Consider the following 18,457-nt stretch of genomic DNA (forward strand, 5'->3'; position numbering starts at 1 on the left):
AACGGAAGCTATACACCGTAGCCCCCGGCCCAGCCCTTGGCAGCCCTCAGTCTACACCCTGCCTCTCCGAACTCAACCTTCTTAGATTCTGTATTTGCCTGAGAACGTGCAGCATTTGCCTCTGGGTGGCTTCCTTCAGTTAGCATAATGTTACCCAGGCTTCGCACATTGTTGAAATGGCAGGATGAAGAAATCAGAAAATGTAGAAGGGCCAGCCTTGTCAACAAGTGAAATCGGGAAAACTGGATGAGCACATAGTAAAAGAAACTCAATCTTTATCACAGGTTTTTTTTTTTTTTTTTTTGAGACAGAGAGGAGAGAGAGGGGGGGGGGAGGGGAGAGGGGGGGAGGGAGGGATGGGAAGGGGAGAGAGAGAGAGAGAGAGAGAGAGAGAGAGAGAGAGAGAGAGAGAGAGAGAGAGAGAGGGAGGGAGGGAGGGAGGGAGGAAGAGAGCGCACCGAGATTGGCTGCAGACTTAAGTGCAGGACCTGAACCTCCCTCTGCACAAGGGGGGCTGAATCAGGATGTTGATCTTGGCAATGAAGCCTCCACCTCCGAGCAACAAGCACCAATCAGAGAAGTGGAAGGCTCCCACCGGGAACGGAAAGAAGGAGTGCAGAGGACACCCAGGTGCAAAGATGATATTGCTACCAGATGTGAGGCAAGGCTTACTGTCCGGAATATGCAAGAAATCCACAGAACTTAATACCAAGGACATAATAGCCTGATTTAAAAATGAGCTCAAAGTTTAAATAGGACCTGCAAGATGGTTCAGAGGGTAAAGGTCTTGCTCAGCAAGCCTAAGAACCTGAGTTTCAGTCTCAGGAGTCTGTGGAAATGTGAAAGGAGAGAAGAGCACCGCCTGACCCCCACCCCATCCTCTGACCTCCACGCCATGCCGTGTAGACACACACACATATACACATACACACAAAGCCTAAAAGGATCAAATAGCTATTTCCTCAGATGTCTTTAAATGCCACCGATCATCAGTGGTCACCATTAACTTGTGGGGATTGGAGAAGATGATCCCACTCTTTGAGTTTAGATTCTTTCTGCCAATTCAAATTAATCATGAAGGAATTTGTCAGGAACATTGGGGGGAATTCCAGAAGTTAACAGCATCATCCCCATGAGTTTTTGAAAGTGATTATGTTAGAAGTGGGGAGATGGCTTAGTGTGCCAAGGGCTTGCTGAGCAAACATGAGGACCCTAGTGTCCATCTCCAGTTTCCATGTAAAAGTTGGATGTGGCAGCACATGTCTGTAACATAAGAGTGTAGGGAGTAAGGACAGGCAGATCTCAGGGCTTTCTGGCAGCCAGTCTAGCTAATACAGCCAGGTCCAGGTTCAGTGGCCTCCCGAGGAATGACACCTGAGCTTGACCTCCAGTCACCACTTGGCAAGCAGGTGCGCATACACACATAAAAGAAGTGGAGACAGTGGTGCTCTAGGAGGTGCTTCGTCCTCAGTGGTGTTGATATGCCCTTCTCCCATGAGGGTTTAACACGCTCAAACTTTCTGGGGTCAATGTTTTTCAAACCGTTGGGTTGGAAATTGCCATCAGTTTACTTTAAGACATGTTTAAAGGCTTGTGTACATTGATGCTTTTACCCTAACGAAACACCCAACAGTGGCAAGTTAAAGGGACAAAGGAGAAACTATCTAATGGCACATAGACACGCCCAGTGTTTCCTTGGATGGAAGGCAATGTCTTTTTCCTCTTCTTGACAGGGAAACAATGAGGAAGCACTGGGAAGGGATAATCGCATTTCATGCTCCTCATGGGGTGCCTGGAAATTCAGTCTAGTGAAATCTGTGCAGGTTCTGCTTACTGGATAATGGGCTGTGCTTAGTAACTGTAGTGTGGACAAGTGTGCTGGCAGGAAGAGCAAGCTCTGTGTGAGGACAGCTGACCTGGCCACCCCCAGCAGGCTGCATGCCCCACCCTCAGGGACTTCCAGAGCTGCAGAGGCATCCACACACCTCTCTGATGGCCACACATATGCCCACAAAGCAGCAGGGCACACCCAGGGCAGCCCAGGATAGGGCTGGCCAAGTGAGGTATATTGAAGACAGAACTTCCTGCTGCCTTTAAAAATGACATTCGCATCTTTTGCCTCAAGTGCTAGCTAGGTCTGGCTTTCAGTTGTATGTGCTCCAATGTTTTCACTGTTCTCAGCCGAGCTTGCCATAGGACTTGCTTGAGCTCCCCTAGGCTCTCCTGCGCTGTTCTCTCACCACACAAGCCATAACCTGCCATCATGGTGAAACTTCAAAGGCTGGTAAAAATCACAGTGATGCCAAGAAAATGGCTCCTCCCCCACAGGAGGTGGATGCTAGTGAAAATGAAGACAGGTCAGAAGAGGAAGATGATAGCAATGGGAAGAGGTAGAGTCATCCCTAAGAAAATTAAAAAAGACAAGAAGGCTACGACAACCCCAGCAAAGAAGGGAATAGTTGCTCAAACAAGGCTAAAGTTGCCACACACTGCAAAGGCACTGGTAGCAACTCCTGTTTAAAAGGGGAAGCTATTGCTCCAGCTAAGAGGGCTAAGGATGCCAAGAAGGAAAACAGTGATGAGGATAAGGGAAAGGATGAAGATGAAGGTGATGAGGATGAGGATGAGGAGGACTCATTTGAGTTGCCCAGTTGTGAAACCAGAGAAAGCAGCAGTTGTTGTTCCTGCCTCAGGGGATGTAGGATGAGGAAGATAAGAGGGGAAAGATAATGATGAAGAAAATGATGACTGAAAAGAAAGAAGACTGTGAAGAAGATACTATGAAGATTACACTGGCTAATGGGAAAAAGCTCCTGTAAAAATTGTTCCTATGAAAGCTGGGAGTGTGACCAAGAGGAGGAGGAAGGAGGAGGAGGAAGATGAGGAAGATGAAGAGGCTGTTAAAGCAGCACCTGGAAAATGAAAGAAAGAAATGACCAAACAGAAAGAAGCCCCAGATGCCAAGAAACAGAAAGTGGAAGGCTCAGAACAACCACGCCTTTCAGCCTGTTCACTGGAAACCTTAATCCCAGCAAATTTGCTGCTGTATTAAAAATTGCCACCAGACATTTTGCTAAAACTGATCTTGCTGTTAGAACTGGTACAAATAGGAAATTTCGTTTCGTGGATTTTAAGTCTGCTAAAGACCTAGAAAAGGGACTCACTGGTTTAAAATAATATTTGGTAATACAAATTAAACTAGTAAAACCGAAAGAAAGAAAGTTGGAGCTGCAAGGACACTTTCAGCCAGAAACCCATCTTTCAACATCACTGAAAGAATGAAGAGTTTGAAGATATGGAGATCAACTGGTTGGCAAGGGCAGGACAGGGAAAGGGCCCGTTCATGAGTGTAAGGCAGAAGGTGACGCAGAGAAACACTCGGAAGAAAAGCAGGGGGCAGAGCTTGGTGGGCAATCTGTCTCCCTCTGCTGCACTGGAGGAAGGACAAAGGAAAGACAGAGCTGGGGAAAAAGGCACTTGGAGTGGCGAAGCAACAACTCTGGTTTTAGAAACTTTCCTACAGTGCAACTGAAGAAACTCTTCGGGAAGTATTTGAGAAAGCAACTTCCATCAAAGTGCCCCAGAATCCAAATGGCAAATCTAAAGGGCATGCATTTATAGAATTTGCTTCATTTGAAGATGCTAAGGCTTGAAACTTCTGAAGAAAATGGAGATTCAGGGGAGAACAATCAGGCTGGAGTTACAAGGACCCAGGGGATGCTTAATATAAGAAGTCAGCCATCCAAAACTCTGTCAAAGGTCTGTTGGAGGAAACCACTGAAGAGACCTTAAAAGAATCATTTGAGGACTCCATTCATGCAAGAATGGTCGCTGATCAGGAGACTGGGTCTTCCTAGTGATGGTGGCTGAGGTGGGGGTAGAAGAGGAAGAGGTGGATTTGGTGGCACAGGTCAGGGAGGCTTTGGGGATGGAAGAGGTTTCCAACATGCCAGAGGAGAACAGAATTCAAGCCACAAGAAAAAAGGACAAAGTTTGAAAACTTTCTTCCATTCCCACCTTTCCTCCTTCATTTGAAAGGATGGACTCTGGGATGTTTACTCTGTTGCCTGTTCAAGGGCAGAACCTTCTGAGGGCATTCTGAGACAGTAAGGACACAGCCATATAGTCTGATTTGGAATCTATATAGATTAACATCTCAAGCAAATACCTGTTGGTTTTTGTTTTTCGGAGACAGGGTTTTCTGTGTAGCCCTTGCTGTCCTGGAACCATCTGTCAATCTGTACACCAGGCTGACCTCAAGTTCAAGAGATCCACCTGCCTCTGCCCCACAAAGGCTGGAATTAAAGGTATGTACCACCACCACCCAGTCATGTAACTTTTAAAAGATGTGCGATAGAGCTAACATTCATCTGTACAAAAAAAAATTCATCTGTACATTTTGAATTTATATTGTTTTATCCCATGTATAAAACCATCTTTTTCCTAAAAAAAAAAAAAAGAAAGAAAGAAAGAAAGAAAGAAAGAAAGAAAGACAATGACTTATGATAATGTCAAGAACACTTACCAGGTAGCATTTTGTTAACCAATTAGTTGCTTCAGGCCACTAACAGTAACACACACACACACCCCACCCCCACCCCACCCCCCACACCCCATGGGTGGACTTGTTATTCCATTCTTCTGCAATGAATGGTTTTGTTTTATAATCAATCATAAAAAAGACCATTAAACATTAGATGTTACCCAAATGCTCCCAGTCCCCACACCCTCAAAGCTGCGTGGTCTACAGTCGTCACAGTCATTAAGAGAGAGAGCTATAGAGCTAGGCAAGTGGGTAAAGGGGAGACCATGTAGAATGTGGCAGGGTTAGCAGGAAGATGCACTGCCAAGCCATACCACTCTCCTGAGGATACCGCAGCCATAGGTGGGTTCCTGCAGGGACAGGAAGCTGTCAGTGGGGAAGGCTCCATGTCTGGGATTTCAGAACCCCATTTGTTTTCTGAAGGGACAATGCCAAGAAATCACATGTGCTGCCCAGTTCCATCTCTTCAATGTTCTTGCTCTGTACAGTCTGAGAATTCCAGGCATCTGAGATGAAACTACTGGTTCCATAAGACGGCTAGCCTTACCTTACCCTCTTAGCCCCTTTCCCTTGGTAATCTTCCCTGACCTTGGCTTCAGAAGAAAAGGGACCTGGAAGGGCTGGGCAGCAGGGGAAAAGGCTATCACAGGAAACTCCCCAGGTCCTCTGAACGCTCTGACTTCAGTGCCGATGGACAGTCCTGTAAGCCACAACCATCCAACACCGATGAGGAGGAAAAGGCTCCAAAAACTTCTTGGACTGGAAAGATGGGTCAGTGGTTAGAAGTGCTTGCTGCCAAGCCTGACACCCAAGTTTCATCTCCAGGTCCCATGTGGTGGAAGGAGAGAACTGGCTCTAGCAAGTTATCCTCTGACTTCCACACAAACTATGGACAGATGGACAGACGGACACACACACACATACACACACACACACAGCACACTGAATGTAATTTTTTTAAGTTTTAAGGTGGTTCTTTGAGGTCACTCATACTTTCAGTAGACAGAAGGCAGAATAAGAGTCTGCTGGGCTCTAACACGGAGCAGGGATGTTTTTCATGGGTGGATGGTCAGAGGGACTGCTACTGGGTTCATAGAAACAGCCTGGAGTGAGCTGTGTGCTTCTACAAGCACCAAAGTGCCTAGCACAAAAACATGGGCATCCCTATCCATGGATCTGGGGGCAGAGTTCACAGATGAAAAGAAATGGGGGCCTAGGAGGTTTGTAATTGTTTATATAATTAACGTTATTTTTAAAAATATTTTATTTAATTTTAATTTTTATGTGCCTTAATATGAGAGTGTCAGATCTTGGAGTTACAGACAGTTGTGAGCTGCCATGTGGGTGCTGGGAATTGAACCCGGGTCCTTTGGAAGAGCAGGCAGTGCTCTTAACCACTGAGCCATCTCTCCAGCCCCAATTAACGTTATTTTTGAGAAAACAAAACTAAAGCTCTTCAAGACCCAAACAACAACAACCCCCCCCCCACCACCACCACCATTTTAAGGCCACAAACCACAAGCTGTCTCTCACAGTCGTGGCTGTTTGGGCATGGCTGTCATCTCTGAGCTTGCAGTGCTGGGTCCTTCCTTGGTTTAGCAACCATGTCCTGTGATGCTGGAGCATCTCCCTCACAGACACAAGCACACTAGCTCTGGCAGCGTGGTTTCCCCTGTCCCAGTTCTGCAGTGTGGGTGGCACCGTGGCCACACATCAGGCTTCCTATGGCCTGAGTGCTACCCTGTGTTCCTGGCAGGGAACGCAGCCCTGTAAGGTTCTCTAATCCAGTTGTTTCTTTAGGACCTCCGCTCAGGAAGCTTCCTGGTACGGTGAAAACAAGGCCAAGTCTCCAGAGTTACACAACACAACGAAGCCCGACCTGTCCACAGTTTCCATTTTAATACAGATGGGGTTCTGTCCCTGATAATTTCAGCTGGAGAATTACATAGCTTGATTGGACAACAGCATTTAGTAAAATTGACTTCAAGATTATACAGCATTTTAAATATAAAAATAAGTCTTTGAATTAAAAAAGAGTATGTGCGCAGCCCTGGTCATGTCCAGAAACAACCCAAAGTCCACGGGCGGGGAGATCTCCAGCTGAGCCTTATGATTACATGAGCTCCGAGGCTCCAGAACCTCTCTAGGCAGTTAGATACAGAATTTGTTGACTTCTACATAATTTCCTGTCTCTAATGTCTCTAGAGGACGTTAGAGAAGAGGCTGTGAGTATCACACTCAGCATGTTCCTGGCCTTCTGCAGAGGACAGAGGGGTTACTTGAGAGGCAAACAACCCCTGCCGAGAGCCCTGACTGACACAGAACAGGTGGGCACCCAGGCCAGCTGTAAGGGTTTGTACTGGCCACCACGCAAGGATCCACACGCAGCTGGAATCTGTCTTCTTCCCATTGGCATCTTCTAATGATTCCCGGTATGGTTGAAATGGCCCTGCGGTGGTGAAAGGACACGTTGTATTAATTTACTCTATGCTCATGAACAGGCTTCAGCTACACATTCACCAATACAGAGAGCACCATTTGTAGTGAGGCTAAGACGGGTGTGAGGGCACATGTCTGTAGTCCCAGCACATGGGAAGCCATGACAGGACCACTGCCTGTCTGTGCTACACAATAAGTTACAGGCCAGCCAGGGCTTCGGAGTGACACCCTGTCTCAAATAAATTAATATATTAATAAGGGAGGGGAGAGGGAGATAGAAACCCACACACTGGGCTAGCTGTTGTGTAGCACCTCACATGTAGCGGGATTACCTGAGTGTGGCACCAGGCCATAACTTACAGATGTATTAACATGAGTTACACCTTAATTGAGGTACTTAGAGTATTCCTAACACCAGACAGTACATAGAATAGTCTAAAGAAGTGTCGCATCCTCTATTACTTGGAGAAAAAGAATGAAAATATCATTCAGCCAGTCATAAAATAAAAATTTTAAATGTGCTGTCAAAATACCAAATCAGGAGTCAAAACAATAGCAGCATGGCTCGACCTCATAGTAGCCCAGGATCATAATGGTCCCCAGCAGAGCACCTTAGCCATGCTCCTGGAGCAGGCCTCTCATGGCAGTATGTCTCATCACAGGGATGGAAATGGACTCATGGCCAGTGGCGTCCAGCTGTGCTCATTGCTAGATACTTTCCTAGTGCTTCCTCAGGGGCAAATCTGTCAATCAAGAATTCTAATCCCAGAAAATTGGGAATGGTGCTATCTCAAGACTTAGCTATACGCCTCCTTGGCATATACCCAAAAGATGTTCCACCACACAATCAGGACATTTACTCAACTATGTTCATAGCAGCCTTATTCGTAATAGCCAGAATCTGGAAACAACCTAGATGTCCCTCAGTCAGAGAATGGACAAAGAAACTGTGGTACATTTACACTATGGAATACTATTCAGCAACTAAAAACAAGGAAATCTTGAAAATTTCAGGCAAATGGATGAAACTAGAAATGATCATCCTGAGTGAGATAACCCAAACCCAGAAAGACATACGTTATATACTCACTTATAAGTGGATATTAGCCCAGCATGATGTCTTCTGAGAGTCTTCACTTAGCAGGGGACAGATGCTGGGACTCGCTATTGGACAGGTAAGAGAGGTATGGAAGAATGGGGAGATAGAAGGACCCAGAGGGTCCAGGAGCCCCACAAAAAGACCATCAAGGTTAGTGGATCTGGACCGAGGGGGCCTGCATAAACTGTTGTACCAACCAAGGGCAATGCACGCAGTAAACCTAGACCCCTCGCCCTGTTCAGATCTAGCCAGCGGACAGCTCATTCTCCATGGTTATGGGGGTGGGGGGGACCTGCCTCTGACATGAACTCTGGTGCCCCCTATTTGACCACTTCCCCTTGGCGGGGAGGCCTGATGGGCACTCAGAGGAAGGGGAAGCAGGCTATCCAGATGAGACCTGATAAGCTGTGATCATATGGTGGGGAGGAGGTCCCCTTCTGTCACAGGCCTAGGGAAGGGGAATAGAGTGAAAGAGGGAGGGAGGGGGAACGGGGAAGATACAAGTGAGGGGATAACAATTGGGATGTAATCTGAATAAATTATTAAAAAAAAACAATTCTAGTCCAACAAAATTATCTTTCAAAACTGCTTTAGAAATTAAGACATTTTTAGACAAACCAACTTAGGAAAGACCTGGCATCGGGCTACTAAAATACTGAAATCCACAAAGAACAGTAGGCAGTAAACATCTATCTGCACATGGGTAGGATTTATTTTTCCAGATTATGACTAGTGAGTAAGATGCTATGGTTTTGCCTATTCATTTACTCAGCCATGTTGCTTAGTAGTTTATGTGCAGGCTTTCCTGGATATTTTATGTAGACAGCTATATAATCTGGAAACAACAATTTAAATGTTTCTGGTTTTCCTTGCCAATTCCTCCACTCATTCTTTGTTTTTGTCTGACTGTGCCAGCTGGAAACTAGAACACAGAGCAGGAACAGCTGCAGCAAGTGTCCTGTCTTCCTCTTCGACAATGCAAACACTTCTATGAGTACCATGCTCAACTCTTAACCGGATAAACTCTGCTCAGGGTTTGCAAAATTAAGCAATCTGTTTGGTTTTGTTTATTTGTTTTGTTTTGAAGCCAGGGTCTTGCTGTAAAGTCCTGACTGGCCTGGAACTCCTATGCAGCCATGGTCTCCAAGTTACCACAATCCCTGGCTCAGCCGTTGAGCACTAAGGGTACAGGAGTAAGGGCATGACGCACCAGACACAGCACTGAATTTATTGTGAGCGGGGCCTGGATTTAACAGTGAGATGCAATGATCGCTTGCTTCCATTTTTCTAATGTTAAACCATCCAAGTGTCCTTTCGTATTAGGTGCTGTAAACCAAAAGCAACAACATCAAAACTCCCGGGAACGGTAGCTTTTGGTAACTCTCTTGGTTTCTGCCATTATTGTTGGCCTGTGTATGTTCCCTTCTAGAATCAGTTTTGGTAACTAAACATGCAGGGGAAAGGATGCTGAGCCCTCCAGCCCAGCTCACAAGCTGCAGATCTCAGAGCATAGCAAAGGTGTCAGGCCAAGGTTGCTAGTGAGAGGTCCTTCAAAGACCTCTCTGTAACAGTTCTTCCTAACAGTCAAGGGACATACCTACACCAGCTCAGTCTAATATGTCTACAGAAAGTCAAAACTGAAGGTTTTTTTTTATTTTTTATTTTAGTTACCCAAAGCCCCTAGCAACCTCAGAAGTTTGAAATGACTAAATAACACAGCTACAATTTTAGTTGTCATCTGGTCACTATATTCCAGCGAAAACATGAGTGGCCAGGTGTTGTCAGAGTGACATTTGAGAACTGCCATTGGTCTACCCCAACTCAGCCTGGTCCAAACTCTTCCCTTGGCCAGTTCATCCTCTCTCAGCATAAATGAACTGGCTGGGATCTTAACCAAGAATCTTCGTGCACTGTGAGTGAAGTCCAGAGGAGCAGGACACCGTTGCCACTCCTCTCAGAGGGAGTGAGGCAGGCCGCAGCACCACCAGTGTGGCTTGTGGTACTGGCATGCTTGCCTGCAGACCACAAGTTAGTCAAATGGAGAGCTTGGTCCCTGCCCTCAGACCAGAGGCATGCTGGCCAATGGCTTAGCTGATCTGTAAAGGTATGAGATGAAACTGATGAACTCTACTGACCCACCTAAGACACTGAATTTGTTCTCAGGACATGAGTACAAGGCCTGACAGAATAATCTGCTTCTGAAACACACAGGGTAGACGGCTGCACCCCAATCTTCCTACTGTCAGAACCAACATCTCGTTTCTGTCCTCTCATGCAGCCTGATATTCAGACTGACACACCATGAAACGGCACAGGAAAAGACAGGGATGGCTGGCGTCTAGCTAGTCCTGCTTCTGCACAGCACTCAGAGATGACACAGAGGTAGGAAACAGCCACCAGCAGCCGGCAGATATATGAGTAAAGTGAACCCAAGTGTTTTAGGGGTCACTCATATGCAGGTAAAAGAAGTGCAGAGGGTGCTGGGGAGATGCCTCAGTGGTTAAAAGCACTAGTAACTCTTCCAGGGGACCCAGGTGCATTCCAAGCACCCGCAAAGTGACTCAAACCATCTGTAACCCCAGTTTCAGGACTCTTTGCCCTATAATGGCCCCTGTAGGCACTACCATGCATGTTAGTGTACACAAACACATGCAGGCAGAACACTCAATACACATAAAATAAATTCTAGACAAGTACAAAAAAGGGCTATATTCCAAACAGAAATGCTAAACATTGGCTCCTGCTGTTTCTTTAGGGGATCCAAGCCAGCCATAGGTCTAATATATGCATATATATAGTGTATTTTGTGTGTATCTATGTGTTTGGGTGTAGCATGCATGTGCATTATATTTATGTATGTGTTTGTGTGTGAGGGTGCTTATGAATGTGTGTTGTGTGTAATGCATGGTGTGGTATATATATATGAATGTGTGTATGTGTGTGTGGTGTGTAATGCATGGGTGTGTGGTATATGTGTCTGTGGATTGTATGGGTGTGATGTATTCATAATACATTGACATATATGTGTGTGTTTAATACACAGGGGTGGTATATGTGTAAGTGCATGTGCATATATGTCAGGCTGTGCATAGCTAGAGTGTAGGGAAAGAGGTGTTTAGTTTAAACCTTCGGCTCTTCACTGCCATTGCTATGTCCAGTCACAGCTCCAAGGAAGAGACAATAGAGAGTGACAAACTGACAAATGGACAGAAAACTGGGGTTGGGTGGTCTGGCCTCTCTGATGGAGAAACTGCAACACCCCTAAAGTACAGCATGTTTATTATATAGTTGAACATGGAGGTGGGGTTATTGCATACAGCTGGATGAAGATGTTTGATTATTATTTATAAAGATAAACAAGGGTTTACAGTATACAGCTGGATCAGAGAGGTAGGTTTAGCTGAACTTAGTAGGAGCAGTCTTTGTAGGGGAGCACTCTTCAGTCCCTAAATATGTGGCAGGGAGAAAGCTAAGGTAGACATTTTCTGCACACACCATCAATATCCACACAGGGACCAGAAGAGAAGGCTTTGCCGTCTTCCATCTGAGCCTCACTCCTAGGGAGAAGACTGCCATTTTCCCATGGGTCTAAGGTTCTAGGATCCTTGCTACTCCTGTGCCATGTCAGTACCACACATTCACTCAGGACTTCACTACAACTCTCTGAGTACAAGTGAGGGCTTCCTCTGCTCCCCATATTTCATGCATCTTGCTTAGGATCCCCCACCCTTCATGGATCTGCCTTATAACCCCCATTCTTCATGATCTACCCCCTCACCGATCCCCTTCTGTTTAATTTGTGGCCCCTGGGAGCATCATTATCCCTAACTTAATTGTCTGAACTGACAGGAAGCATCATTCCTATGGCCAAGCTGACTAGAGAGGAGCTATTCAAGGCGGTCCAGCATCGGGTCATTTGTAGAATGAAAGGGAATCTGCTGGTAACAGTCCTTGCCCATTGTATTGGCATGTGTAAGACAAGATGGAGCAGAGCAGGGAAAGCAGCAGCCTGACAACTGTGGGGACATATTTCTAAGTACCACAGAACCACACTATTCCCACACTCATTCTAATCCTCAGGAGCAGGTGATGTGGGGCTGAGAGGAGATGGTCCGGAGTAATGACACATAATACCAACTGAACTGTGACAATTACAGGGAAGTGTCAGCAACTGCTCATGTCTATAACCTTCATATCAGAGGCTGAGGCAGGAGGATTACAACTAATCTAGGTCAGTGCAGGCTTCACGATAAGGTCAAAGCCAGCCAATGCTATACAGTGAGATGCTGTCAAGCAAGCAAGCAAGCAAAGAAGAAACAACTTATGCCAGCAATTGCTGAAATAGAAACCACTGTAAGAATGAACTAGAACAGATCAGCTAGAAAGGCTGAAGGGCAAAGGCAGAGAGTGAGACTGATAACATACTGAGAAAAGGTCTGTGCAGTCACAAGAAACAGCTCAGTGATGAAAACATGACAGAGGACTGGGCAGTGATGGCGCACACCTTTAATCCCAGCACTTGGAAGACGGAGGCAAGTGGATTGCTGTGAGTTGGGAGGCCAGCCTGGTCTACAGAGCTAGCTCTAGGACAGCCAAGTCTTGGAAAACAAAAAAACCATGACAGAGGACTGGAAGATGACTTGACAGAAAAAGCACCAGCACGTATGCATGAGGACTTCAGTTCCAACCCCAGGACTCCATGGAAAAGACGAGCTATAAAGGCAGAAGCTCCAGTGTCAGTGGGAGGCCTTGCCTCGATAAATGAGTGGAACGTGATCATGGAAAACACTCAGCGTCGAGTCTGAGCTCCTACACATGTCCAAACACACATGTGTGTCCATACTCACGCAAGCACACACCACACATATAAACCTATACACATGCAAATAGAGAGATAAAAGACAGTTGAAGAGCAGGGAGCTCAGGTCCCACAGAGGAGGCTCTGCTCTGCCGAGGACTCAGAGCAGGAATATGGGCTGGATCAGCACACTATAGAAGCACACAAGAGGCTAGGGGAAAACCACCAAACAGGCTGTGAGGCACACACCAGCCTGCAGGGGGCCATCTCGAGTCAGGCTAGGGGTGGTGAGCTGGCAGGGAAGGGCTGTGTTTGCAGGCGGACAAGTGGCTCTGAGTGAGCCTGAGTGTAATAAAGTCCTCTGAAGTTTGCAGTTGCTGCCCACCGGTGATTTGCTAAGTACCGCTCCCTGGGATCCTGCATCCCTAAAAACACTATTTGCTTTTTATTTAACACTGAACCTTTTGATGTTTTAGAATATAAAAATAGTAAGTGTCTTATTATTTTAAAAGCTTAGGAGAGAAACTAGCCGTATTATTAGAAAAAGAAGATATATGCGGCATAGTCTGTTCAAATATCAGGAGGTGTGACTTTTCAAATTCACATTTCAATCTTTATTTACATAAGACTTTTAGAAATAGTAGGTGTAAATATTAAACCGCCCAAGCCTGAGTAAAATTTTTATTGAGAATAACTACAAATAAAAGGAAACTGATTTTTTAAAGTCAGTTTCTGAAATTTAGATGAAAAGAATATTGAGCATTAACCAAAAAATTATATTTACATATCAATGTAGGTTTTCTGCTCATAGATTCATTTCCTATGAAACTAAAGGAAGCAAGCCTAGGGAATTACAAAGGAACAGAAAACCCTAAGCAAACAGGTACTGTTGTTCAAACAGAATATTAGCCAAAATGATCCAATCAGGTGTGTGAGCTAATTTTTTTTCTCCTTTAAGCCATTCATGCCAGAACACAGCTCTCAGAGTGTTAGGAATTCACATGACTTACAAATGTGCTGCTTGCAGACAGACAGGATGAGGCATCCCACGGATATGGAGTTGGGGCAAGAAAGAGAACCCGCCAGTCACAAGCAGGGGGATTTGACCTCAATGGGGGACAACTCTCAAGCAACGTATGACTTATGTGCATCCTAGGGTATATTTGGAAGCCATGGGAACCAACCTAAATATACTAAATTCAAGGGACTGCATCTTGAATTGGAGGAATGTAAGGACGGTGAACATGCAGCATGGCGCTCTGCAGACAGACAACAAAGCAGCAGAGCCACGCCTCCGCGGAGGAAGAGCAGAACTGAAGTGGGCTTTTGTATCGCTCTGATGGCTTCAGCTACTCAGGTTTGTGTGAATGGTAGGTACCAGGGTGGCAGGTCTGTCCAGGGCAAAATCAGTGCCTGTCACTGTAAAACCCAGCAGCCGGTCCTATGTCAGCTGAAGACGCTTGTAAGTTACAGACTCAATCTTTTGCTCATCAGGAACAGCAATTCACTTCTCGGAAGATCTTTAGGGGACAATCTCTGACACTCATCCTCAGACACATACACACTCTCCTGGCTTCTATGTGGAATTTAAATACAGTTCTATTTTATTACAATATTGAGATTTCAAATTTAAAATAAAAAACCCAAGAATTATAGAGGTTATCAAAAACATATTAACTTGTTCTTAGAGTAAGTTCAAAATTAATAACAAAGGCATTATTATGCTAATATATACTTTATGATATTCCGTCCGACAGCAGAGGCTGAAAATTGCCTGGCAGCCGTCTTTGACCTCTCTTTGCTTTGAACTGATGGTGTGAACACTGTTTCATTCAGAAATCTACGATTTATATACAGTTTATAGAAACATTCTAGAAAACTTTAAGCAGATGAGGGAAAACCCAGTCCCTATTCCTGTTGAATAACTTAAATAAGGCCACGTCTCTTCTCCAAGATGACCTTCAAGTGTTGTATTTTAGCCAAGTAGAGAGTCAACTTCTTTCCCTCAAGGTTGCTTTCTAGTCATTAACACCTTCATACGTGTACACATACACAAATACTGCTTTTTAGTAGGAATTTTAAGTTATTTGTAACTTATTTGTTCTAGTTTATAAAGTATTATATAATTTATCCTATTTCTGAATATGAACTTTTTAACCTCAACAGAATGCTAAAAATACTCAAACCAGCCTTTAATTTTATTTATCTCATTTCTTACATAATTAATTGCAGATGTTATTGACTGTTTTACAGAACTGATGTTTAAGAACTCTATCATTTACGTGTTAGTGAGGTCACACTTACAGATTCCCCTGCAACACATCTCAGGCAAGGCTGGGCTGAACTCCTTCCACCGTTCTGCAGAATCTAGCAAACGAATCACAGGCATGCGCGCGTCAGCACAGGGATAGTCATTTATAGATTTTATAAATGAATTCTATGGACTCACGGTGGGTTCGGTGGCAAGAGGAACATACCACTGAGCTGAGTCTCTCCTGGCTACACTCTGGCCGTGGTGCAGGAGGGCCTCGTGGCCGTGGGTCCTGGTCCTCTGTGCTCCAGGACACCAGGGCACAGGTGCTTAGCATGTGGCCGCTGCACTCATGCCCACCAGCTTCTGACCTCCTGCACGCCCGTTTCTGAAACACAAAATTGCACTCTGGATAACTTCAGACAACATACAGCACTGACTGGGTGTCTTTTCAGGAAACTTCAGCTGCAAATACAGAGTCCTGTGAAGCTGGAAAACTTTATAGACCATGTGGAGATGACTTTGAGGACTAACAACCATCACTTAGATTTAACCTTGTTAGCTTCCGCGCTGTCTGTAGTTACTTGGCTTGATAGATTTAAAATAGTCATTTTAAACAATTTTGGTTGAAATTCTTGTAATAAATTATTGTGGCTGGTTTATTGAAAATGTACCAAACCTATAAATTCTGTTCAGGGAACTACTTATATGTTTCAACACATCTTGCTTAGTATCGAGTTGCATTCTTTCTTAACGCAGTATGCATGGCTCACTTGTGAATAATTCTCTTACTGGCACGGAAGAACAAATTACTTTTATTGATCTCAGAGTCTGCACACAAAGCCCCTGAAACCAGGTAATCTTAGGGAAAGTTAACATTTGGGTTTTGCATCTACACAAACTACAGAAGGTTAATTACAAAGGTCGTTAGTCCTTCAACACCTCAGAAGAAAGTACCATGTCCTAATGCCCCAAGATACACTCCTAGAACCATCCATCCTGTTCTGGGTGACAGAGTTGGAAGGACCTCTGTACACACTCACCAATCTACCCGCAGCCCAGGGCCAGGCCTCTTTCTGGACACCTCCCAAGTCAGAAAACATTTCCTAGTATGACCTGCTGCTTTCCAGCATCTACACTCACTTGTAAACCACTTCCTTGCCAAGTCTGAGGTTCCCAACTGTGTTTATTATCTATGGTATCATTTGTTTAATAACTCCCAGCAGCTGAGAGGGCACCTTTTTTGTTTTGTTTTTTTTTTCAAGACAGGGTCTAGTCTCAAACTCACAGAGATCCACCTGCCTCTGCTTCTTTAATTCTGGGATTAAAGATGAGTGGAACATCCCCAATTTTTATATACGTCACCACAAGCAGAAAACGTGAAATGGTATAAATCTTTGAACTCTGAAAGGTATGCCCCCAGTTACATACCTCCTCCAACAAGGCCACACCTTCGAATCCTTCCCAGAGACTTCCACCAGCTGGGGACCAGTTACTCAAACTTATGAGCCTGTGAAGACCATGTCTCATTCAAACCACCACAGTCCACTTTCGAGGCCCCATAGGCTTGAGACCATATGATAACACAAAATCCAGCTAGTGAAACTTGAAAAGTCCCCACAGTCTTTCAGTCTCCACACTGTTTGAAAGTCCAATGTCACCTCTGAGATTCAAAGCAATCTCTTAACTGTAACCCCCTGCAAAAGTAAAAAGCAAAGTACATACTTCCAGCATGTGATGGCACAAAATATATATTACCATTCCAAAAGGAAGGAATATGGATCTAGTGAGGAACTCCTGATGAAAACAAATAGAAACCTACCAGAAAAACACCAAATGCTGTAGTTTCATGTCTGATGTCAAAGGCTTAGATGGCTCAGGCCCTCCAGCTTTGCTGTCTGCAGCATCATCTCTTATCCCCCACCACACCTCCCACTGATGCCATTCTTTTTTGGTAAGAAGTCTCCTTCTAGCTTTCATGTCTTTGACTGTGTGTGTGTGTGTGTGTGTGTGTGTGTGTGTGTGTGTGTGTGTGTGTTTTAATTGGGTTTAATCAGGGTTGTTTGCATGAGCATGTGTAGGGAGTGATTTACTGGCGTACAGACTACTTTTCAGTGAATACACACCACTGATAAAAATGACATCCCCCCCCCACTCCCCACAGCCACCACCAACTGCCAATAGTCCTCTCAGAGAGTTGGGTTTTTTGAAACATAATAGGTTTATTCAAGGAGGAGACATTTCGCGTTGGGTACATGGGATTGAGTATTAGATTTACCACAGGCATGCCCAGAAGCTAACCTAATCTAAATAACCCCTCACAGGTGTTCTTGGAGATTTGTCTAACTCCAGACTCGGTCGAGTTTATGAGGAGACAGGATCTCTACCATCACGTTAAGGAAAGCACACACTACGACCAGGAAGGACTTCTAGAAATGAGACAGGCTCAATGCTAGGAGATCCAAGAACACCATTCACGTTAGTTCTCATGAGGAAAACAATGGCGTAACTATCTCCAGAGATGTTAAACAGCATTTGAAATGTAAACCCCATTTATGACAAAACAAAAACACATTCTTTGGCCAGAGAGATGGTTCCCTGCTCTTCCAGGGATCCTGAGTTCAATCCTTAGCAACCACATGGTGGTTCACAACCATCTACACTGTAATCTGATGCCCTCTTCTGGATTGCAGGTGTATATGCAGATGGAGCACTCATACATAAAATAAATAAATAAAATCTTAAAACAAAACCAAAAACACATTCTTGCTGAAACCCAGAATTGAACACCAATACAACCACAAAACCTTCAACCTACAATTCATCCTGCCTATAAGATGTATGAGAGTAAGGATGGCGCAGGAATTGTGGGAGTGGCCAACCAATGACTGGTCCAGCTTGAGATCCATGCTACGAGAGGGAGTCAACCCCTGATACTACCTGGAGGGCCAGGACTCAGAGGCTGGATAGCCCAGAGTCCTATGATAGAACCAAACATGGCTGGCAAAAAAAAAAAAAAAAAAAAAAAAAAGTCAATAAATGATTCCTAATGATATTCTGCTATGTTCAAAGACTGGTGCCTAGTCCAATTGCTATCAGATATGCCTCACCCAGCAACTGATGGAAACTGATGAAGAGACCCATAGCCAAATATTAGGTGGAGCCTGGGGTATCTTATGAAGGAGTGGGAGGAAGGATTGTAGGAGCCAGAGGGGTCAAGGACACCACAAGAAAACCCACAGAATCAACTATCATGGCCTCATAGGGACTCAGGGAGACTGAGCGACAATCAGGGAATATGCAGGGTTCTGACCTAAGCCCTCTGTA

At 44.9% G+C, this 18,457-nt stretch overlaps 1 protein-coding gene and 1 pseudogene across 4 annotated transcripts in view; one reads left to right on the forward strand and one right to left on the reverse strand.

The window, feature by feature from the left end:
• Positions 1 to 524: 524 nt before the first annotated feature.
• LOC127188796 (nucleolin-like) lies at positions 525 to 3,177 on the forward strand (annotated as a pseudogene).
• Positions 3,178 to 6,423: 3,246 nt separating this feature from the next.
• Positions 6,424 to 18,457, reverse strand: part of C5H10orf143 (chromosome 5 C10orf143 homolog) — a 34,581-nt gene continuing 22,547 nt past the window's right edge. Inside the window, exons 2-5 of one of the 4 annotated variants that reach the window (XM_051145512.1) lie at positions 15,329 to 15,518; positions 15,184 to 15,246; positions 8,073 to 8,146; positions 6,424 to 6,992 (exon numbers count right to left, since the gene is read on the reverse strand). In XM_051145512.1, coding sequence (XP_051001469.1) covers positions 8,073 to 8,146; positions 15,184 to 15,246; positions 15,329 to 15,518 — 327 coding nt within the window. In that variant the 3' untranslated portion in view covers positions 6,424 to 6,992. The remainder of the gene's footprint in view (positions 6,993 to 8,072; positions 8,147 to 15,183; positions 15,247 to 15,328; positions 15,519 to 18,457) is intronic. The other 3 variants (XM_051145515.1, XM_051145511.1, XM_051145514.1) reach the window with 3 other exon arrangements.

Source organism: Acomys russatus, chromosome 5 (assembly GCF_903995435.1).
Source record: "Acomys russatus chromosome 5, mAcoRus1.1, whole genome shotgun sequence".
Lineage (NCBI taxonomy): Eukaryota > Metazoa > Chordata > Mammalia > Rodentia > Muridae > Acomys > Acomys russatus.